The following is a 24782-nucleotide window of genomic DNA, read 5'->3' as shown; positions in this document are numbered from 1 at the left end:
CTGATGAATATATCCCTATTTTGAACAACTGCGACTCTGGGATCTCAAAATCAATAAACTCCAGAGCAGATTCCCTGTCTACAACATTCTCATACCATGAAGTTAAAAATTCAATTGTCTCTTTTCACACTATAGAAGGGAAAAAAAAAAAAAAAACCAAGGAAAAGGAAAGTTATTAGCAAATTGAAAATGTGATACTGCAGTTAAAAGCAATAGTTGGAATATATTTGGAATTAGAGCTTTGTTGCAATTTCTGGTTTTGGTACTTTACATAATCACCACAAATATCTTTGCATATCACCACAAAAATAAGGCATATATCTTAAATTAAGATAAACTAAAGTTGGCACAAGTGATCCAAGAATTACCAAGCATGTGAATAGTCAAAAACTGTATTTCCTAGCAGGTCTCCTTAGTGCAAGGTCTTTTTATTACACCTTTTTCCACTGTGACAAATAGCCTTGAAGATTAGATTGAGAATTAATGTAAATTTGATGTGGTTTATTTTCAAATAGGTACTTATGTCTGTCTGAACATTCATACCTCATACTCATACCTCAACAGTTGTAAAAAGTATCTGTTAATTTATTTCACATATATGTATTTACATTGGAGGAAATTCACAACAATGAAAATACAACATTTACACATTCACAGATATACAGTTTTGCACCCTCTCCCCTGCTAAGAGCAGGCATTCAGCTGTTCTACCTTTGTGATAACAACAACATCAATTTGCAGTAGATCAAACAGCTGGTAGGCATGGTGGATTTTACAAAGAATCATTCTCAGTATGTGGCAGTTATATTCTTCAAGCTATTAGATAGTGGGTTATTTCACTGAATATGAAAAATGCTCTTTCATGCCTCTTGCATGGCATTTGCATAAGCTTCTATAAAGCATAAGCATATAGGTTTATCTATTTCTATTTTACCATGCTCTATGGAGTTCAGTTATCCTTATAGTAGTTATTGAAGTTGATTCGCAGTAGAAAGTCCTCCAAATGTGGTTGGTATCCTCTATTTACAAGCTTTGTTACCACTGGAAGAAAAACAAAAAAATAAAATAAGTTTCAAGTAAGAGCAATAGTCTAAAGTCAGCCTTGAGAGTATTGGTGCATTTTAATTTAAAAGAAAAGCCTAATGCAGAAATCTGAAGACAACAGAAACAAATGTGTATTTTTGCATAAGAAAGGTCCAGTATCTCTCTGGAATTACAAAGTATTTCAAGTAAGATGCAAAAGAAAGACTATGTATCCATTCTAATTGAAACTGTATTATTCTGATAAGGAAATGCTTTTTCAAATTGCTTTCATAATAAGATGGTGTGTTACCATAATTTCAACTGACCAGGGAGCATGTTTAGGTTCTCTGGTGACCTCTGTGAAAGAAGAAGCTCTGCTGAAGTTTTCTTGAGCAAAGCCCATTGCGAGAGAGAAAACCAAAAAGAGAAATTCGTGGGACAAACCCCTCAAGCTCTATGAATGAACAAACTGACTACTCTAAATATCCTTAATAACAAAGGAAAAAAGGCAATAGAAACCCCCTAAGCTCGTAAGCATCCCATGCACTAATATAAATGGAATAAGCAAGCAGCAGTAGCATGCAAGGAAGAAGGGAAAGTGTAGAGTTAGAAGTTAGGGCCTCAGCCAAAGCCATTGAAGTCCAGACAACACTGCATTGGCTTTCAATGGATTCTGGATCAACCCATTGTGAAAGAGAGCATTTTACAATACATGGTGACTGAAGGTACAAGTGTAGATGAACAAGCACATATTTGTTCTGTAGTGCTTAATAAAGGGGGTGTAAAGAACTAGGTCACTCAGCAAATTTCCTTACGGAATGGTCTATTAATCTCTGTCCATGAAGCAACCATAGATCTCGTAGTATGGGCTTAGGTGGCTCCCAGAGGTGTTCTGACTTCCTGTAGAATTTGGAAGCAGCCATTCTAACTCATCCTGAAATATCTGTTTTTGGTCCTTTGACACCATTTTTGGACACCCTTAAAGAATAAAAAGGGCAGCTCATTTCCTGAAGAATATAGTCTGACTAGAAAATATTCTAAAAAAATAGATGTAAGGTAAACAGTTGCACTTCCTTCAGCAATTAAGGGTTCTCTAAAAACAAAAAACAAACCCCATGAACCATCTTTGTACTCAGGGGAAGGATAAATAACTTGTACTGAAAACACAAGGTCTGAAAGAGAAATGGAGAGGAAAGACAGATAACCATTTCTTCACGTTACAGGCTACGCTGACAGAAGAAATTTTATCATGTTAAAGGAAAGAACATTTGGCAAATGATCTGTGAAATTGAAAAACAATTGTGTGGAGTATTGGATATAAGCTCCAACTAGTGCTAGGAGGCTCTCAGCTTTAGTCCAACACAGGAATTTTCAAATCTTGTAACAATGGTAATACTCAACTAAAGCAGATATATCTAAAATGACTTCTAAATAGTATCTAGCCATCTCTCACTGCTGCCAATAAAAAGTTCCAGAATTCAATCCCAGAGAAAAGAAAAATGTAAGCATATATACAGCTAAATACCAAATACTTACTTTGCAAATTAACAAAAACTTATGGTCAGTTTTGGGATATCTGTTAGATTTCTTGTGTGGACATTTTCATTGATGGATATGCAGATCTGCGCAAACCACAATAATGCAGTTTTCATTTGGGAACTACATTTTCTAACACATGCTAAGTACACACTAATTCCTAATTTTACATTATACTTCTAAAACCTCTGCAATTTTTTCAGTTGTCAGTTGACTTTTTCTTCTATCTAGAATTTATGCAATTTCTTACCTTTGAATAAGAAGTGGGAGTAATACTTGAAGGTATTATATGACTGCTGCATCAGACCAAAGTTGGGATGAACAGCCATTTGCTTCCCTGCATCGAAGTTCCATGACTGAGAGATCAGCTGGCTGCGGAACTTCAAAATAAGGCTGAAGATGCTATGTATAATGTTCATCACAGGGGCCGCCTTCTCTGTCAACAGACCCCTAACAGAACAAACACAACTTTAAAAATGTAGTTGACATAACTTACTGGTTGTAGGACGAAAAATACAATGGGGTTGACAATCCTTTAGGTTTCCTCTTTAACTGCTTATAAAAAATAATCCACAAGGATGCAGACAACTGTAACAGTGACTTTAAAAAAGGTGCCTAAACCCAACATAGTTGGCATGGTATTTGCACTGGTGTATCTGATTTCTAGAATGACATCTGCACTTGCAAAAGAGATGACATTTAAAAACATTATCATGCTCCGAGTTCCTTAAACTTTAATCCCCTCTCATCCCATCACCTGCTATCCAAACAGCAGCTTTAGGCAAGTTATTTCTAATTAAAACTGAAAAACAGAGACATGAAAGGACAGATTTCTTTTCTTGTTTATAATTTCTGTTATCATCTCTTCTCCCTCTGCCTCCCCACTTTATCATTCCAGTGTATACTGTTTAAGAAGAAACCAAATAAACTCTAGCTCCTCTCCTCTTATTCACACCACCCTTCTGCCTCATATACAGTGACCAAAAGGGCTAAAAGCTTGTGACTCCTAGAAGACAGATGTCTCTTGCACTGCTCATAAATCTGGACAGAGGCATCAGGTCACTTTTGTTCCTTCACAGTCCAGTCCTGGTCACTGCACATATATTAAAGGCTCATACAATGTATAGAGGAAACATTTTACAATCCTCCAGCTAGGCTTACTTGTGCACATGCTGAATGAAACAGCATTCATTTACAATGGCTATGGCAAGGATGGGGTGAAAGAAAAACAGAACTGTGGCAAGTGTGCCCTTAGTCTTCAGGTTAGAGCTGTCCTGAGTAGACTTGAAGCTTGCAGAGGCAGGGTGAACAGGAGCTGGAGGCTACTCCAAGGTCTGGGGAAATATGAAGAGGATGGGTAGCTGAGGAAAAGCCTCAAAGTGTGGACTTCAAATGTGCCGTGAAGTTTGTTTCCCTTACATAAGAACACTTTCATGTGTAAAGACTACTTAGCGTGTCAGGTAGAAGTCAGTTTTGCACAAACACGTTAGGCTCGACTGGCTGCTCCACTAACTTAAATATTCAAAGTAAAAATAACAATGGTAGCTTGCCTGAAGATTGCTTTGTTGAGGTATTCAGCATGTGTTCTGTGAATTTCTTCCAGGTTACCTACAGAAGACAGTTTGTTTCCAAATTCACACCATGTAACATGAAGAATCTGATTAGCAATGTAACCTTGAATCACTTTCACAAAATGCTGCATTTCGTGTTTATAAAGCTGGAGCTGTCGAAACTGAACAGAATTTGATGCACGACTCACTAAAGCTGAAAATAAAACCAGAAATATATTATCAGCAGCACTCACAGAGACCATCAAAAATCAGGATTTTTAAAGGAATTAAGGTTTCTGTTAGTAGAGTCTGTTTAAAATGCCAAGCAAGTTTCTTTTAAAAATTGTGGCTTTTGAAGCTTGACATGACTGTTTATAAGCAATTGTCTAGCACAGGGTGCTAAAAGCATTTTTAACCTGATGCTCTCTAGTTCACTCATTATACTTACCAGTGCGTTTTAAGTGAAACCAAACATCCTTGAGTGTCCACACCATGTGCTTCAGCTGAAGCAAAAAGGAGAAGATCTTGTTGTATTTATTCATGCAGCTCTCAGTAATGACAATGTTCAGAGGCCAGTCAACCTAAAAAAAGTAACAGTGCTGATCATACTATATTTTTGTGTTAGAAATTATAGCACAAAATAATATATGTATTTCAAAACTGTAATGGCCAGGCTAAGCAAATCCTGTAATTTCCATTACCCAATGTTTTTACTCCATTCTTAAAGGTATTCCATTATTAAAAACATCTTCACTCTACCATGGTACATAAGAACCACGGGCTAATTGCAGCATTCTACCCTTCTCCACACTTTCTTACCTTGTACCTTAGCTCTAAGCAACTCAGAGCATCAGGTGCATTGGGCTTGAACGCTTCTGGAAGATACTTGAGGGCAAAAGAAAGATTGGAAGCAAGCTGTGTGTCACCATGAAGACTGTACTGTAATGCTTTATTGAGGATAGAATTAAGAACCAGTGGATTCAGCAATTCACCAGGTGTTTGTCCTGATCCAAGCTAGGGGAAAAAAAAAAATAATCCTAATTACACAGTATTAATAAAGAGTCTTGGCTCCTAAACACAGGTGAATTAAAGCAGAATGGTAAAGTGGTGACTATCCTGCCTTGCTCCACCATTCTGACTGGAAGTTTCTACTTCTGCCGTATGGATGCATAAATGGCACAAGAAGCAACTGCTGAACTATTTGCTGTTCACAGCATAAAGGTAATCTCATACCTGTACTGATTAATTCCGGTACGTTAGCCTGCAGTTTGCTGTGGTTCAGGAGGTGCTTCACATCCCTTTAGGCTTTGGTGGGGCAGAAAGCCAGCGATAGGACTGGTATTACCTACCTGTCTCCCATCTGCCTATCTCATCAACTCAGTACCCTCAGAAGTTTACAAATAAAGCTATTCATCAAGTCTAAATCCCCAAGTGCCTTCCCTAGTTAGGTCTAAAGCATTCTTAGGATTCAGAAAAATGCATTAACTATCCTACAGCCATGTATCTCCACTGGCAACCAGCTGTATTAACCCATGCTATCCCTCCTACCTTGCTGTCTTCCTCAAGAACACAGGGATAAGTCATGAAAATATTGTCTCATCAGAGCGCTCAGCCCTCTCTTCAGATGCCCTCCCCTCTGCTCTACAGGATATTTGAGGTAAGAATAGGTATTTTGCAACACAGGCCTTTCCACTGGATTTTAGCAAATGGCAACAGGCTCTTCCAGCCTTGCTGCCAGCAGATGGGAGAGAACAGAGCAATAGTGCAGCATTTTTCACAGGAAAGCGAAATACCCTTCCATGACTGTTTATCTGTCAAATTCTGAAATTATTATCCTCAGTGTGCCAAATCCTTGTACTCTCTATTGCTGGGATTAGCAGTAGGAGATACTACTCTCTTCCTTGGGACTTCCATGGGCATCCCTTCCAAGCAAAAGACCTTCTTTTGCCTCCATCCTTACAACATCAACGTAGTTCCTTGCTACAAGACTTCTCAACATGGCACAAGAGAGGAAAACAGCACAAACCAGGTCTCTAATTCACACCATTCCCTCATTCCCATCCAAATGAATCCAGAGGTGTCAAGCTAAAGCAGACAACTCAAAACCAAGGGTTAAGACATCAAAGTAAATTTACCTTTTCAAACAACAGGTCACTGAGTGACTGAGCAAACTCCCCGTCTTCCATTAACAAAAAGTGTCTCAGTGCTTCAAAATGCTTCTCTACATTCAGTTCCACAAAGTAGTAATCAACTATTGCTTTGTTCACAAGAGAAACACTAAGAATGAAAACACAGACAAGGTATTATTCTTACAAGCAACTCCTTCCTTACTGTTAATATTCAGCTGTGGCTACATCAGATTAATGCTCCAGTACTTAACTCTAATATCCAAGACAGGATGATATTCACATAAGCAAAAAAAAGAGAGACAAAAATAAATCTTCATCCAGTATATACCAGAATTAAAACCTACCTCTTCAGATAACTGGGTTCTGAACAGTACTGGGGAAGTATTTTAAGACTGGCTACATACAATGATCTTTAGAACATGCTGCTGGGCCTGAGCAACATTTTATCAACAGCCTTCTGTCTTATCTCTGTCACCTACACAAACAGATTAAGAAAGACTATTAAATCCTTCCGAAGAATATCCTAATTGGTAAGGCTCTGACACTAGATGTTGAGGGCAGGTCTATACTACAGCTTGCAGTATAGCGTAGGTATTCCAGTTAGCTTTAAATAATTTAACTTCCATATCAGGGATAGGCTAATTCTGCCAGCACACAACTGTGGCTCACTTAGTTTGCTTTGCTAAATACATGCATCTGTATATAGATCATTCTGGTAGCCAATCTGGATGTTTAAAACTTCTTTCTACATTGCACCAAACTTTGAGTATAGCATACTCAGAGTCAGTAAATGGAAATCCAAACTTACAAGATAGTTGATTCCAAAACAGAAAGCATTTCAACACATCTGTGAACAACTGTTTTCATGGCAGAAGCTAATCATGTACATAATAACAAAAAATTTTCTTTAAAATACCATTAGATATACTAATAAAATGGTCCAGCAGATATGTGGTTTCCCTATATATTCCCACAGTAACAAGAACAGCTTGTTCTTGTAAATGCTTGTTCTTGAAGCCAGAGTTCCCATAGAAACATAAAATATATCCTGATCAATATACTTGAGCTTTCACATAATCAAAAAGGTTTTTTTTCTCTTATCTTTCATCTGCCAAATAAAAACTAGCACAAACATTATAAAAAATAAACCTTTTTAAAAGAACAAGGAAAACAATGGTGTCAAAACCACTGCTGCATAATCCATGAGTCTGAGAGCAAACACTTCCCTCCAAGCCCTTTTATTTCAAATAGGCCTTCAAATTTTTAATTTACACATAAAAGTATAAGTTTAATTTACTAATTATAATGTAAATCTGAACTTTTTAGGTAGTGATGAACCATCCACTGAACCACTGCTGGAAGCAAAGAAAATTTAAGAAAACAGATCAATGTGTAACTCGTCTTGAGAAAGAACTAATAAAGAACACATTAATTGCTCAATTATAGATTCACTATTTCTAACAAATACTCACTGAGATACAAGTGGAGCAGTAATAGAACGTTTCATCAGCACTGGCAGAGACAGGAGCTCACTCAACTGCACAGCTGTTTCATCTGTTGCTGACTGTACCATAGGATCCACAGGAAACGTGTATGATCTTGGTATCACGTGATGCAAGAGATGAGAAACTGGTAGTTCTGCTAAATTTAAAAATATATAAACATTGTAGGTTACTATATTTAAGCAATTTGGCAATCTGTTTCTATTACACTCTACAAACCCCTCTAGGTTAGAAAATCATAATGTATCAAAACGTGTATCTCATCATTGTGCCTAAAAACGAATTGTTTGGCCACTGCAGTTCATAGTGTTGGAAATTTACTGGTAATTCAGGTATTTTTTCTGGCACTCAGCTTTCTTGCTGAAGTTTACCACATCTTCTATTAATCTACCCTTCCAACAGTTCTACTCACACATCAAATCATAACTATCTTGATATTTTTCAATACAGTACTGATCTGACAAGGCTTTCACATAAGCTTGTTCTTTCTTCCATGTATCTTCCTCTCTCCCTTCCTCCTCCTTAGTCTCGGGAGCATTAGCTTCAGAAAATAATGTTTCTTGAGGGACTGTATCTTGCGGAATTGATCTCTCAGGTTCTTCTGCCTAAAACAAAAAAAAGGACAAATTTTATGAGATGCTGGCTTTGCCTACTCACAATTAATGTGTTCTTACAGGTAACTGACTAGTTGTTCCAACTGAAAATAAAACAGCTTACTCACCTGTACTTTTCTGACATGCAAAACCAATATGGTATTACAGTGATTACTACATTAGGACAGCAACTTATTACCTTAACTACGAGTGTGTTTAATCCTTTAAAGAAGTCTTCTCAACAAGTACTCTGTTTCTTACCTGTAAGCTCTGTGAGGAATCTGGAGAAGGGTCCTTGTTGACCACATTTGTGATTACTGTAATTACACGTAAATTAAAGACAGCATTTACTTAGACCTGCTTATAATACTTAGTTCATAGTTCAGATCTGTTCCCAAAGTTCTTCAAAATTTCTCGTCAGACTATCATAGAAACAGCCACCCCAGGAACAGTCCCTCCCCATAGTCCCTCCCTGGCAATTTTATGCATGTTCTCTACTCGAGACCACATGAAGCCCTGTTTCACGAAGTTTCACACTAGAACATTTTTAATGCTCTGTTTATTGTATATAAGAGACAAGACTAAGCTCAAATTCTTTCCTACAAATTCTAATAGTGTCTGAAAAATTATGCACATAATTAAGTATTAAGTACCCATTTTGAACATAAACATTTACAGTTACTTTTATGAGCCCTTTAGCAAATGCTGGCTGAATAAACAATTTTATTTTACCTTCTTGTTTCTCTTCTATTATGTTTTCCTTTTTGTCATCTTTAATATTAGCATCAGGAGAGACTGAAACATTGTCAGAAGACTGAGACTGTGGTAAAGTCTTTTCCTTAACTTGTGATGGTTTTGCTTCCTTTCTGCTCCCTTCAGCAGGAGATAATTCTTCACTGTACAGAAGTGTCTGAACTGTGGAGTCAGATGAAGGACCTGCAATAGTTTTACGATGAGGTATTGGATCACTTTCCATAGATGGGGCCCACTTCCCTATTTGGATGCTTGACTGGGACGCGTGACCAAATGGGCTCCAACGAGATTTCACAGGCTCTGTGTCTGAAACCAGTTCTCCAATTTTGATGTGTGACTGTGAAGCATGCCCATGGATGTTCCAACGAGGTCTAGCTGAGACCACCTCTGACACGTTTTCACCAATCTTGATACTGGCGTCAGATGCGTGACCATGGATGTTCCATCGAGGCCTTGTAGAAGCTACATTTGACACATACTCTCCAATCTTAATATTGGCTTCTGAAGCATGTCCATGAATGTTCCACCTAGGCCTTGAGGGCTCTACCTCTGAAGCATATTCCCCAATTTTAATATGAGCTTCAGAAACATGCCCGTGAACATTCCATCGGGGTCTGCTCGATTCAACTTCAGATGTATAGCTGCTGATTTTTATATGGGAGTCTGAAGAATGCCCATAAGGATTTGAATGTGGCTGGTAAGTGTCCACGTGAGGTACATATTCTCCCACTCTAATGTTGGCATCAGACGCATGTCCATGAATATTCCACCGAGGCCTTCTGTACTCCACATCAAATGCATTTTCTCCAACTCTAACGTGTCCCTGACAAGCTGCAGATGGCCTGAGAACTGTATTAAAATCATACTCGTTTTGCTGATGCAATGATACATTGTCTTCTCCTTCCAGTGCTCCTCTCAAGACAGGCTGATTTTCACTTACTTGAGAAGTCTCAGAAAGATCCGAGTTAATGTTTCGGAATGCTTCATCTAGCAAAGATCCTTGCACGCTAATGGCAACATTTTCTTCATCTTGTGGCTTTGATAAGAAATCTTCTATATTCACAGTGGATTCAGGCGGGGAATCAGCACTGCCTAGAGGACTGCATGCTTTCTCTGAACTTTGGAGACTGCTTTCAGATTCTGCTGCTTTAGGCTGAAAATGATGATCAACATTGTTTGTTGGCTCTGGCATGGGCAGTGCTTGGTCAGCAGAAGTAGCATATTCCAGTCCAGGCTCAGATTCTCTTCTGCCAACTGTCTCATTAGAATGCAGAGGTTTCACAGAAAACACCTAAAAAAAGAAATAATTATTACACTGTATGGCAAGCCACATAATCAAGCTACTTATTAGGGCACCACTTTATTACAAGTAAGATTTTAAATTTTCCAGTTTTTCAGAAGTACCACAAATAATGTGGTAACTACGCACCCTGCTGTTGCAGTGAACCTTGTGTTTACCGAACTGAAATGAACCATGAGAACTCAAGGGAAACTTAGAACAGCAATCCTGCTGGGGAAACTTAACCCTATCCTAGCTGAACCAGGACAATAAGAAAATAAACTCACCTGTGAATGTGGATCTTTCACAGCAGAGTTTTCATCTAAAGCCAACTGGCACTGTTTATAAGGAATAATATCTAATTTTTTCCTGTAGTTTCCATCTGGAAGCTTTTCAAGCATTTCCTGTAAATAAAAATGATAAAACCAAAAGCCTTTAAGTCTTTAAGTATCAAATTTTCTAAATAACATTTCTTAAATCTTTTCAGAAGATACCTCAATGTGTTTTTGATCTTCTAATAGAAACTTAAGACGGGCTGTTTCCAACTTGTGGCGCTGGATTTTCCATAATGCTCTTTGTTCCCTACGGGCTGCATCATCTGAAAGTTTGCTGTAGTGGTCAATTAATTCCTGCCTAAATGAAGGCAAAAATAAAGCTAAGTTAAAGATTTTCACATACTGATTTTCATCTTCCCTTCTAAAGAATAAGACCTTTTAGCACTTCAGAACTGAGAAGCAATTTTTAAAAGCAGAAGCCAGAGTCTTCAATCACAGAGAATAAACAGGTGGAAAAAACAGGACTATATTCTTAGTCAGTATTTATTTCTATAATTATTCGTAGTAGGTCACTCATTTATCCTAAGTATTTTTACATATAACAGAAGAAAGTGAAATACAACTAGACATACAACAAGAGCAATTCAAATAATTATCAAACTCCTCGATCTGCTTTTTACTCCTGTTTTAACATACATGTGACCATTTTTGCTGTGGGCTCAGCTTTTAATTGTAAGATGTAGTTATTTTTTTTCCTGAAATTCTTATCATAACAAAAAACAGATGGATAGAGTTGGCACAGATCAGTGGGTCCAAGATTTTTGGGCCACTAACCATTCCTAAATCACAAACTTGTTGATAGATAACCAGAAATCCTTACATCCGTCTTTCAGCTGTAAACACTACCCTTGTAGGGCAATGTCTGGGAACTGCTAGTACCATAAATTTTAATACACAATAATTTTTCCTGAGGTCTTCATTATGGTTTTGCAGTAGCTATGCTTCGGAAGACTATTCAGATACATTTACCTTGCCTTTTTTTCCAGTTCTTCTTCTAAAGCTTTCAGTCTTTTTTCTCTCTCTCTGAGTTCTCGGGCATAGCTGAAATCATCATCTATCTCCTCTTGCTTTATTGCAAGGCGACGCTGCATAAATATTTAACACTTTTAAAAGCCACTCTCAATACCAGCTGTAATGCACACATCCACAAGAAGTTCTTATTTGTACCCCATGAGCTATTCAACTTTAGCACAGTAAGTCAAGATATCCTTTCCATTATTTGCCTAAGAAAAAAGCTGGCCTTTAAAAACAAACAGAGAAATACCTCTTGGTCTTTTGCAAATTGCTCTTTCAGCTTCTGAAACTGTTCCCGTTTCTTTGCATCCAAAGCCATTCGTTCTGATATCTGTCGATCTGTGTTATAATAAAGATATTCTTAGTTTACATTAACAAACCCACTAGAAAATACATGAAACACCACTGCAACTTACCATTAATTGCTTTCAGTACTTTGCTAGCAGTTTCTCGAGCATGAACAATTAATTCTTGTTTGGCTATTTCCATGCGCAAATCCTAAAAAAAACCCCAAACAAACAAAAATACGGATAGGAATTTTTTCTGCTTTTTTAGACTTGAAAATACACTGTTGTAAAGACAGGCACACACTTTATAATGGTTATTAATCTATGATTACAGGACAGAAATATGAATAAAGCAATTAATTAAATGGCAAGTCTTTAATATTGAAAGTTAATACTCCAGACCTTACAACAAACCAAATCCATCTGATACATACACTATATTGATGGCATCTGAAAGACAGAAGTCTCTTTATAACTAAGAGTTCTGTAAAAACAATTAACTACACAAACTACAAAGCAAGTCTTACCTGGCTACTAATTAGATTGTCACATTTGTTAAAATAGAATCTAACAATCTTATCAGTACTTTTCAGTAGGAGGGCAAATTTGCTGCTGCAAAAAGCTAAGATGGAAGTCCAAAACTCATTTAATATATGAAAATGCCAACAAATAACAACATGCCACTACATTTATTAAGTTTATTTACTGTGATAACAATTCAAAGAGCAACTGACTAATGAAAAAATTCTGACTATAAATACAAATTCTTTCAAAGTTACAACAAAAAGGGATATTAAAAATAATCTCAACAACAAGGTCTTTATTCTTTTATTCATTTACCTTTTCCTCCTTGCTTATGGAACTGTATTGGGCAATTCTTTCCATGCGACCTACGTAGACTGCACAATCTCTCTCTATTTCTTTCAGCTCCTCAAGCGAAAAAATAACTGAAATCCGGGGAACAGGTATATCTGACCAACAAATATAATGCTGAAAAATGAGAAAATTCCTTTAAAATAAATTCTTTGAATTGTAAAATGTTAGATTATGAACTCACATTATATATTTTCTTTAATTTAGCAATGCCTGAAGATACTGAAAGAAGCCTCCACACAGGATCTAAAATTGTTATTATCATTGGTTTTAGCATTTATATCATTCACAATAGGAGACAGAGGTATAATGTTCCAGAACATGGAATACATGTCAAATTCTCAGGCTCCCCTCTTTCCTACTGACTTGGACAGGAACCTAAAATCTGATACAGACATTCATACTAGTTGTGTTCTAAATGCCTAAAATTTTGCTTTTCTGAATACCCAAATTAACTGAGCCTGCGTAACTCAGCACTGAATGCAGCTCTCCTATCAAAAGTTAGGTTTTGCTCACTTATATCCCCTCCAGATCCCCACTTAATAGGAACTGTTTGGAACATAACTAACTCACACCTACAAGAGAGAGCTCTAATACAAGACGTAACTCTCAAAAATAAGGCCAGTGCACATCAGACAGTATTTATTCTCTAGCTTAGTATCTTAGGTCTTTCTGCTCCACTTCAACATCCCGAAATCTCTGAAGCTGTTCTACTCAGTGCAGAAAACAGGTAAGTGAGTTTCAAAAAAATAGAGTGCACAAGCATGCTCACACTGGATTCCCCAGTCTACTGGCAAAAGCCAGAAGATGGAATGCCCAGAGCTGTGCTCCTGCGATTGTCAGCCTAATCAAAAGGGAAAAGCCAGCTGTTTAGGGCACTATCATGAAAAGGGAAGAAATGTGACTGGCACTCTCAGACAGATGGAAGACAATTGAATCTGGGAGCTGCACATCCTGGGGGAATGTATCAGTATTAAGATACTGTGTTAGTGACTGATAAAGCTATAATTTATAATGGAAATGATGGCTGACACTGATTTATAAAAAGCCCGGTACTACTGGCACAGCTGAGTCATGGTTTGAGAATGCTTATCAGAGCAGACTCAGGACAACTAGCAGAGAGTCACCTCACCTGAGATACTAAGCTTATGCCTTGTATCTGATACTGAGCTGCTCAGCTCTGTCAAGACTGGGCAGGTCTGATCTTAGAAAGAGAATAGTAGTTACATGGGAGACAGTGCCTATAGCCTTCAGACACCTCTGTGGTTGTTTCACTGTTAGGCATATATAAAGAGGGAAAACTCATAGCTTAACATGTTTTTCTTGTCAAGGATAAGACTCTGCAGCATATGAGTAAACAGAACTATTTAAGCATGTCTTGGAAATGTAATAGAGCTGAAATAGCTGAAATACAAGAGCTATGCAGGACTGAGTCAACACCTGGTAAACGAGGCATCTTTAAACCAAAAAATAGTAATGTGAGTTGTGTGAAAAATGGAAGAAAAAAAAAAAATGAAACATTCCTGCTGTCAATACGAAGGAAAATAAGAAATGTATCGCATGCATTGGGTACGATGAATTTGATGCTGTTAAAATTTTGTATTTCTGCAGTGGGTGTTAGCAAATAAAGTGGATAAACAGTTCACAAGTATCTGAGAGCAAGTCATTGCCTTTCATGAATCAACATCCTACTGATGCATTAACAGTTTTCAATAAAGGAGCAAACTTGCTAAAAGCCTAGAAACTTGCTCTAAAGAGACATGGTTTTCTCAGTGTAATAGGAAGGAATCAAACCAAAACTTACCCTAGGACAGCACAATTTCAGCAAGTTTATGGTTTTCCCACATATGTATACATCATTAGCAATATGTTTAAGAAATACAGGCACACAATCTTCTACTTCTTTTGAAATCAAAACATAACCATGAGTCCAGTAATGTTTATCTGCATATCAAACAAAAAGATGAAAATATTTATTTTAAATTATTTAATTAACAGCACAAATTATATAAATTAGAAATGCTCCATACACATACTGTACCTCTGAAACAAAGATAATCCTCATTCACCTGGATCATAAATTCTCCATAAACATCTCTGAATACACCACTGTATACCCAATCATAGATAAATCTGAAAAAAATATAATTGTACAATATTGACTAGTCAATCCTCTTGCCTTCTCAACTTTATTGTAGCCAAACAGTAAGTATATTCTTTAAAACACCAAAACACACAAACTATAGGACAGGATAAAAACCAGCAATTAAGTGCTACCACACTGATATTTAAAGATACACATAGGATTGTGACTCTACATTTTTCTTAAAAGAAACCATCTTTATATAGAAAATTTCAGTGATAATTAGTTAACATGAAAGAACACTGCCTTAATTAAAGCAATCATTTTCTTTCTGTATATTAATTTACTAAGTATATATTAAAAAATTCTAGAAATCTTTGCGTGCTGCAAAATCAAAAGCTTAGGGAGAGATAAGTAGGAAGGATTTGTTTTAAAGAGAGGTAACTTTAGCAGGGAGAAAATGAAAGGGTATAAAACAAATATGCAACACCAAGCACTTTTTCCCCAGACCTAGAGATATTTTTAATATACATGCAACAATGAGAATCAGTATTTTGGAGTATTTATTTATGCTTTTTCCTATTTCCTCTGTGTGAAACCAAACTTTTGAAGAAAAAAACCCCACAATTACCTGAAGCTCTAGAGAAAAAGGCTCAGAGCACCTTGAAGCTAATCTTTTCTTTTCTTACTAGTTGCAATACTAACACTGTTTCTAGATGCTGGGTCAGTGTAACAAACCGGAAGCATTTAGCACAGGAACCACCATTCAATTTTAAGGTTGTAAGTAAAAAGTTAAGAACATTTAAAGTGTTAAATCTGATGTTACTATGATTTATTTGAGCAATAACATATTATTTAATTTCTTTCAGATTAATAAATGAGTGGGATGACGCTTTCTGCAGATAACAGAGGCCTCCTTCCATGGCAGCCCTGATCATATATGACTGATGTTTCAGTAAAGATCTGCAACAAATCTAAGAGTGATGCCACGACATTCCGCCCCTGGTATTTCTGACTGCCTTCTATAAATTGCAGGGCAGTAGCTGTGAAAATATTTCAGTGAGTCTTAATCTAAAATTAAATTTCTCTAAAGAACATTTTATGTAGAAGGAAGAAAAAACAAGAAGTGTGGCCACAGGAGGTATCTTAAATTTAGAGGATTTTCACAGATTTTGGTCTTCTCTTTCTAGTATCATGACATCTATTAAGTATCATTGTAAACTGATGAGGACTACAGCTATAAACCCTATAAATAGCTATTTTAAAAAATTTAGCATCTCTTCAGAAGTCTATAAACAATTTCTAAATTGATGTGCACTGCTTAACAAAGCTGTTGCAATCCAAGGAACTCTGCTTCCTATTGTTAGTTAGTTACATCTACTTAATGAACATCAGATTTATTTTTTTTTTTAATTTTTGATTACTGAAAAGCCCAAAAGACAGAGAGTGGAAATAACCATAAACTTTCCCAGTTTGTGCAACACGAAGACTAACTTGTTAGTTGGCAGTTTTGGGATTTTACTACAGGTATGAGAAGGAAAAAACAGAAGCTTATCCGAGTCTTATATTCTAGTATGAATTTCCAGGACTAGCAGCAAGAAAGTCTTATTTACATGCATTTATTTACTAATATAGTCACATATAAAACCCTTATGTTGTTACAGAGCTGGAAAAGAGAGGAAAAGAAGGATTCAGCAAAATGAATTAATTTTAATATGTATTTTGCAGATACAGCCACATCTTATATTTTCTCTGAAATCTTAAAAGCCATTGTTAAATTAGTAGAGTTACTCACCAGATTACTAATTCATAATTGCTCTTAAACACAACTAGGCAGAGAACAGTATGGACGCACCTTGTGTATGGTTCACAGCTCGTCTTCAACAGAGACAGAAGAACTGGATAATGCTCATTGCTACAGTTGTTGAGAGCCTCTTTGTACAGATATGAAAGCAATTTAACACCCTAAAAAATTGAAAAATATTACAATATTAGGCAACAAACTTCACTACAAGTTTAATAACAAAAGATTAATAAATACACAGTTTTACATGCTTCACTAGACACAGAAGGCTGGATTCATCTCATTTCCTCTAGCTATCTGCAGTTAAGATCACTTTATCTGAGATAGTTACCTCAAGCTCACTTCATAGTCACTGGAAGGAAACAGGTATGTTTAGAGTTGGCTTCATTTGAGTTGCTACAAACATTTCCCTTCAAATGAAATGAAATGCACTCTAAGGCTTCTTTTTTTGTCATTTGTTTACTTTAGGAATTGAAAACACAGGACAAAATTCCAAAATTTAAAATATCTGGAGAAAGAATCATGGCATTCTAACCGGAGGTCCAAAGTCATATCTTCGGTAGCAGAGAGACTGACACTAAATATTTTATGTAAAATTCTACATAATTTTGAAGAATATTAACAGTGTAACAGAAACCAGACATAAAAACATCAAATTAATTATCACCGTAGGAAATGAAACACCAGTTCCACCACTGATCCCCAGCGCTGTTGTTCCTATGCCACAAAGTTCAGCTAAATACCTAAAAAAAAAAATATTAAAACTGTTACAATTTCAACCAAAAGTCTCTGAGATCATAGTGATGAACTTTGCTAAAGCTTAACATCATACAACAACGCAACTGTATGAGCTGAATGATAACAGGGATAACGAAGAAACTGAATATAAAGACCTTGCAAGTGTTCCCTAGAATCTTCTGGATATAAAGAAATCTCTGTTAAGATAGAGGAAAAACACTGAAAGACTGTGTAAGAATGCCCAAGCAATATTGTCTCTTTTGGTGCACATGAATTAGATTGCATTTTTTCTGCTATGAAAAGCTTAAATATTTAATATTATTCTCTTACCTCAACTGTCGACCTAATTTTCTGAAGAGAAAGCTGATTGTTAGAAGACTTAAAGTAGGAGGTGTTGACAGAACACAGGCTCGGTAATACTGAAGATACTTTCTCAGCCCACTTGTGAATGCCTAGTATCAACAGAAAATATTTAAAATCTTACTGTTAAAGCTGTTGATAGTCTATCTATGTCTCACATCAATTGCATCGCACAAAAACAAACCTTTTACTAAAATAATGTGCATATGCAGCTAAGAAGGATGTGTATATCAAAGTAAGGGCCAAGTAAGAGTGCATGCAGCTTCAGACATTCCAATTAGCCAGATGACTCCACTGTACTCTCCATGCATCCAATGTACAGAGCCTGTACCCACACACAGTGTAATAAAGCACCTTGGTTCAGCTTCTTTGAATTGCCCTTTGAGAAGCCTCTCATTCTCTAATAGCTATAATATGAACCTAGGGAAACCTGTTTCCTTACTTTCATGCCTAAACTGGATACCAGAAAAAACTTGTCTAGAACTCTTTCTAACAAGACAGAGACCTTCTTATTCCATTTCTGTTAATATTGCTGTAAATCAAATATACAGAACAAATACTTTTTCATAACTAATCCTAACTTAATTCTATGCATTAGAAAAGGATGAAATCACCTAATGTTACAGTGTACATACACTTCAGCATAATATACAGAGAACAGGGAAAATGTGCACTTATTTCTGAACTGAGAAAAAGTAATTAAAGCTATTAAATATAATTTCTTTATTTAAGTTTTTATTTTTAAAAAATATATGTATCACATATGCATACTGTATTAGACAAGTTGTATTTTAATTTTATACATCTTAATGTGTAAACACATAATGTTTTTAAAACATCTAAAACTTCCAGCATTCACTGCCGACCTGAGATGAGCCTTACACTTAAAATGCTTTGCAGTTTTGCAGACTGCAGAAATTCCAGCTTTACACAAAATCAAAGTTACCTTCTCTATCTAAGATAATTGGCCCATTCAATCTAGATGATTTAATACAATTGTTTTACCTGAAACACAAGTCCTTTGCTGTATGAAGAATCCAAAACTGGCTGAAGAGAAAAACGACTTAGTCGTGTGTAATAGGTTCCATACTCTGCAACTTCCAAGAGTAGGTTGTGCATTGCCTCTGGTGAAGTTCCAGACACATATACCCCCTCCTTTATAACAAAGGTCTGAGCAGCCTAAAAGGATACAGGCAAAGAAAAAACAAGCAGATTCAAGTATTTCATAGCTGTATTATGATTTAAAATATCAAACATTTACACATAAAAATAACAGCAGACAAATTTTCAGTTTAGAAACTCTGGTGACTAAGATTATAGCTAGGACAGCGTGATAAATATATTAAATTGTAGCAAAATTTAAGGAATATGAATGGTATTTTCAAATATACAGAATAAGACTCATTATCTAATTCCTTAAGGAAAATCCAATCTATAAAACTATTTACACATCTATTTTTAAGTATTCATATCCCATTTTCACTCAGAAGACTACAAATGCTCTTAGCCTATTGCAATATCATGCGATATATATGTATACACACATATGTATACACACACACATATATATGTATACACACTGCCTTATTGCAATTAGGTCACATTCACCTTTTTAACAGTACCCACAGCTCTCAAAATCTGCAACATCCCAAAAGAAATAAATATATTGTAGAGGAAACCTCTACAAAGAAAAGAAGAAAAAGATGAGACTAAGAAGCACTGTTAAAAATCTTCCATACCTGATTCAGTGAAAATGTAGTGGATACCACACCAATGAGGACATTCAAGACGTCTTTAACCAGTTCAGGTTCTTTCATTAGCACAAGCTGTGGAAGCTGAAGTACAGTACTACTAAACAGTTGCAATTCCCCTTCTTGAAGTTTGTAAAATTTGTCAAAAGCTTCTCTCCCAGCTTCAGTAAGATACGGTTCCTCTTTTTTACCAGGCGGGCTGTGTCAGAGTAAACACAACATTACAAGGTGATTATATGAAAATAAGGAAATACATCTCCTAAAGAAAAAAAGGCATTTCAGAATTTTACACAGCCTGTATTGACCACAGAAAAAGCTACTAGTAATATAGTACATTTTCAAGGGAATGTGCATACAGTCAATGACACTGTAGCCCAAACTCAGTAGAGCGAAGAAATAGGTAGATAATTCGGACATCAGTTCAGAGACAGAAACCTTGACAGAGAATTACCAGCTTCTTTTGTGGCCTTCCCTGATGCAGCTTTCACATTAGGAAAATTAGGTCAACATATACCAGATTTTCAGGGTCCATGTAATACTGATATTCAAATATGTTAAAAAGCAATATGGTCAAAATGCTATTATTAACACATTCTGGCTCTTCCCAGTAAAGACTACTATCCCCTCCAAAACAATCTCTCCTTCCAGTTCTTCAAAATTCTGAATTCTAGTAGCATATGCTACATGAAAGCTGTCAGGTATATGGTCTATATTTGACTGTAAGATCCTTACAGTCTAAACGGTAGCAAGAAAAACTGTCTTGTTCTAGGAACAAAGCTAGAATGTGCTACAGTGGCTTTGAAAAATCAGGTCAGAGAACTTCTAACTTTCTGAGCTTCTCAGGCTCAGAGTTGAAAAAACACTGTACAGCACTGCAACAGACACATCACTAGATTATTACTTAAAATTACAGAAAACATACAAAGTTTCTCCAAGAATCAGTCAAGCACCACTGTCCATCATGAATGTAAGGAAGATACCTGCCATACCTGCCTTTTTTTTGTCTTTCATTTTAGGGAAGTTAGGAAGCTTTAACAGGGCTATCTAGAGCCTTCTCTCAGGAGATGCAACTTCTACTCAACAACTAGAAGAACTACAAGTCTAACTACACCATTAAGAAATTTCTGGTTTGGTTACAGACAGAAAAGGAATACAATACTGTAAGAAACAGGTTTAATTATTCTAGTGTTATACAACTACCACTTTCTCTTTTGAAACTGAAGACAGGGAATCCTTTTAGACTAAGATAAATTGCATAGTACATAAGAAGTCAGATTAGTTAGAAAAATGTTGCGTTTCACAGAAACAAGTGTTCCCACAATGCCTTCAGTGTTTTTGGCAAAGATGATTTTGTTTTATCTCTTCCTATGAAACAGCTGCAACTTAAGTAGTTTGTTGAAACTGCACAACCTTTATTCCCTTCTCAATCATTGATGCAGTATATTGAATTCTGTGAATTAAATATGCACATTTCATTATACTGATGTAATCTGGAACTAAGACAAAAAATGCACCTTCATACATTTGTATATGATTGTAAGTTTGCCAGTAACATTAGACACATACTATCCAATTCTTTCCCAACATCTTCGTTTGCTGGGTCCATATGTAAGCACTGCATCCCACAAGTCTATGTCTGGAGTCATGCTTGGCTCTGACTGAGAATCAGGAGTCAGATTGGATGCTGACTGGAATCCCTCATCTTCTGACTGGTCTATACTTTGGGGAACCTGTCAGAGAGAGTTCAAATGTTATACATGAAAACATTTTACTAAAGAAACATAGGCTAATAACAAAGATGTTCTGCTATTTGTGATCGAGTGACTCCACATGACTCAACCTGTGTTGTCCCCCCTCCCTTTATTCTAAGTTTTTTCTGTAAGCACTTTTTTCATTTGATGTCTCTACAGGTATTAATGCCTATACATACAGCAACAATCACCATCAAAATAATATACTAAGTTTGTCAGTGTTAAACTTGAAACTTACTCCTTTGGTAAGCATAGAATTCCACATTCTGAGAATCTGAGGTCTGGATACTCAACAATATGTAACACTAACAAAATCATACTGCTCAGTATTTCATTTCAGCAAATGATCCAGGTCCTAATTCTTCAAATTTGCAAACATTTTTTTAACTATGACTAACACAGTTTTCTTCCTTATGCTTATTCATATGCAGAAAATCTGCAAATGTCCAAACAGTGTATATGCCACATCCTCAACTCCCACTCAACAGGAGTTGCATGTGCAGAACAGTACTCAATTTTAGTAAAAGACAATCACACCCACATAAAAAGCCACATGTTCTCCAAGAAATTGCAAATTTTTCAGTCTGATGGAAAGAGTACGTCACTTACTCAAAAAGGTTCTGCCTCCCCTCAGTTAGGACTTACATCCATATGTGCACACTGAATGGCACAGGCGTTTTCTAATGTCTCTGCCTTCTAGTCTTAATTAAGACTCTTGAGTTAAAGGAATTCCAAAATGAGGATTGAAAGTACAGAAGTATAAAAAAAACTACCTACACACAGTAAAAATGGAAAGAAAGAAAGAAAGAAAAAAAACCCAACACATTTATCTAAAACCTCTATGAGAAGAAAACATAGCACTGTTTATTTGTGCTATGTAGATACAGTAGAAACTGTACACACTGAAAAGGTAAAAAGGACAGTAGGAACTAGGAGATTCAATGAAATATAGCTTAAAAAATGTTTTAAGATACAACAAGACAAGAAGAAAATACAAGTTAGGTAATGTAATCTGAACAGCAAGATACATACATTCAGACAGGAAAGCTTATGCAGGCGGGCAGAACGGTAACAAGTAAGTGACAATGCAAAGGAGTTCAATATTCAAAGCAGGCAAAAATGCAAGCAAAAGACTACTTAGGGTAAGGAAAGCAGAGATATCGCTGATGGCTTAATTTCATAAAGCCTATGGCCACATGATTTTTTTTACAGTTGTAGGACAAGACCAAGGTCTTGATTATCATACATCTCTACCCAAAAAGCTTATCCGGTTCTCAGCAAAGAAAAGGATCCCTGCTTCATCTTAATGACTACCTGTATGTTAAACTATACATTCAAAGCGGCATATTGAAAGCATGCATACACTCTCAAGTCCAAAACAAATGGTACCATACTTTAATTGCAAGTCCAGACAAATCTGCGTTGTCAGGCACTGGTGGTAAATCCAACTTGATGTCCATATCATACGTACGGCTATGGACAAGAGCACCGAAGAGAGAGACACGTGTTTCTTTCTCAAACTTGTCACCAGCAGGATAGTTCTGTGAGAACAACCCTATGGCAGGGAGTCCAGTGCCAGGTGCAGCCTCCATTATCTGAAGCGTCTTTTGAATTGTGTCATTGAACTGACATTCTTCGTTTGTTATTAGGGATTGTATATCAGCCTCAAATACACTTACATCATAATAATCATAACCCTGGTATTTGACATTTCTCCCAACATATTTGTTGTTCAGAAAATAGTCCTTTTTTTGTGGTACAAGCTGAGGAGGACCTGTTCCAGCAAGCTGTACTAAGAGATCCAAGACAGAATTAACTTCAGTAAATGGTAAACATTCAGCTGTTTCCAGTTCCTCCACAAGATTCTCTAGTCTGTCCGCTTGAGCACCTAGGCCACCAACTCTCAAGTTGAAAGATAGCATCAAAATTTTGTTTTTCACTGGAAGCCTGGAAACATTCGATTGCAGCTTACGAGCCTCATCTTGGAAAAGGTTTATGAACAGGGCATTATAAGCAACCCTTTTCAGATTTTGCTTAGCCCTTCTCTTGCTGATCTTCTGCCTGCCCAGGTGGACTTTCCATGGCAAACCTGTCAAGTGCGCTTCACACAAATCATTAAACAACTGCGTAATGCTCTCCATTTCACATCAAATTGTCAGGTTACAGCAGTTACAGTCTGGGTCTCTGGTTTCACGCAAGGACCTGAAAAGTGTCAGGAAAAGGAAGAAACATGGGTATGAGAATTTGATGAGTATGCTTTAATTTAAACTGAGACAGCCCAAAATGAGAGAGAAAATTGACCTTGCAGATATTTAGGCCATGAGCTATAAAAATAACACTATGACTGATCACAACCAAAGTGATGGTGGTGCAAGCTTAATTCCAGACGCCCGATTTTGCTCGGTGGACTAAAATAGAACAGAGATGACTGCCCTTATCTAAATCAGGATTCATGTGGGACACCTTCAAAAACTTCACCACTTTAGCTCTGCCCAGGAGACCCCCGCCACCTCCCTCCCGCCCGCGCAGCGCCCTCGGCAGAGGCCACGGCGCCACGCAGAGGGCGAGGGACGCGAGGCGGGTGCGGACGGTGCCGGGCAGCGCAGGGCTGGCCTGCACAACCACCGGCCATCGCCAGGGCACTCTGAAGCACCCACCGAAAAAGTGCGAGGGGTGCCAGCACCACCCCGGAGGCGCTCCCGGCGGCGGGGGCTCACCTTGAGGATGAAGCTGGGCCCAGCCCTTCCACGCCCGGCAAACGCGAGCCAGCCTGACCCGAGCACCAGCCGGGGCACGCCGACAGCATTAGCACCGCCGACAGCATTAGCGCCGCCACCCCGCTCCTGCCCGAGGGACCGCGCCCCACCGCCCCGCCGTACCTGCGGCGGCTGCCCCGGGGCGGGCGGCAGCCGGACGCCGCGGCCGCCTCCTTCCCTCAGCGCGGGCCGCCGACGTCACGCGAGCGCGACGGGCCGCGGCGCGGGGAGGCGGCGGCGAAAGGCGGCCCGAGGGGACGGCGCTGGCGGCGGCGAAAGGCGGCCCGGCTCCCCGGGAAGGAGCCCGAGGCACGGCGGGGCTGCGCCCCCGACCCTACAACGGCGCGAGGCCCGCGCGGCCCCGCCGGGGAAGGCCGCGCCCCGGGCCGCAGCCAGGGACGGGAGCGTTGCCGTCCCTCACGGCCACCGTCACCACAGAGCGGTTTAAACGCCGATGAATAAACTGCCGGTGTAGACAGTTCACGATTGCTAAACCATTCCTGCGATGCTTACTTTTAACGTTGTCACTCAGTTTACAAGAAATAACACGCTGTTGCCAGAGGGCGATAAACGGCGTCTGAACTGTGTCCCCATCCGCAGAATTTTAACTGCAGCCTTGTGCCAGTATTCACAAATTAGTTCCACCAAGAGTACACATTTTCTTA

The 24782-nt window shown here is 37.8% G+C and overlaps 1 protein-coding gene across 4 annotated transcripts; it reads right to left on the bottom strand.

Annotated features, from left to right (window-relative positions):
* Positions 1 to 185: 185 nt before the first annotated feature.
* TUBGCP6 (tubulin gamma complex component 6) lies at positions 186 to 24742 on the bottom strand. 4 transcript variants are annotated; one of them, XM_074903229.1, is made up of 27 exons: positions 24631 to 24742; positions 22756 to 23563; positions 21177 to 21340; positions 19599 to 19809; positions 18865 to 19038; positions 17830 to 17951; positions 17429 to 17504; positions 16813 to 16922; positions 14916 to 15007; positions 14679 to 14818; positions 12842 to 12991; positions 12131 to 12212; positions 11965 to 12053; positions 11670 to 11785; positions 10860 to 10998; positions 10653 to 10769; positions 9066 to 10377; positions 8595 to 8650; positions 8153 to 8345; positions 7711 to 7879; positions 6245 to 6386; positions 4929 to 5123; positions 4558 to 4690; positions 4110 to 4323; positions 2810 to 3009; positions 1839 to 2001; positions 186 to 1041 (listed from the first exon to the last, which is right to left on the bottom strand). In XM_074903229.1, exons 2-26 carry the CDS (start codon positions 23500 to 23502, stop codon positions 1850 to 1852), a joined length of 5295 nt encoding a protein of 1764 aa, XP_074759330.1. In that variant the 5' UTR covers positions 23503 to 23563; positions 24631 to 24742; the 3' UTR covers positions 186 to 1041; positions 1839 to 1849. The 4 variants fall into 4 exon arrangements, with proteins under 4 accessions (XP_074759330.1, XP_074759328.1, XP_074759329.1 ...); XM_074903227.1 differs by lacking the exon at positions 24631 to 24742 and adding an exon at positions 24241 to 24331; XM_074903228.1 differs by lacking the exon at positions 24631 to 24742 and adding an exon at positions 24079 to 24223.
* Positions 24743 to 24782: the final 40 nt, after the last annotated feature.

This window comes from Athene noctua, chromosome 3 (genome assembly GCF_965140245.1).
Source record: "Athene noctua chromosome 3, bAthNoc1.hap1.1, whole genome shotgun sequence".
Lineage (NCBI taxonomy): Eukaryota > Metazoa > Chordata > Aves > Strigiformes > Strigidae > Athene > Athene noctua.
This window is presented reverse-complemented; position numbering and strand designations above follow the sequence as displayed.

Coding starts and splice junctions, on each gene's coding strand:
- TUBGCP6 (XM_074903229.1), bottom strand. CDS start 23,502: ATGGAGAGCATTACGCAGTTGTTTAATGATTTGTGTGAAGCGCACTTG. Junction 8,346..8,594: donor ATTCCTCACAGAGCTTACAG/GTAAGAAACAGA, acceptor TTTTTGTTTTAG/GCAGAAGAACCTGAGAGATC. Junction 6,387..7,710: donor ACTGCTCCACTTGTATCTCA/GTGAGTATTTGT, acceptor TTTCATTCTTAG/TGTTTCTCTTGTGAACAAAG.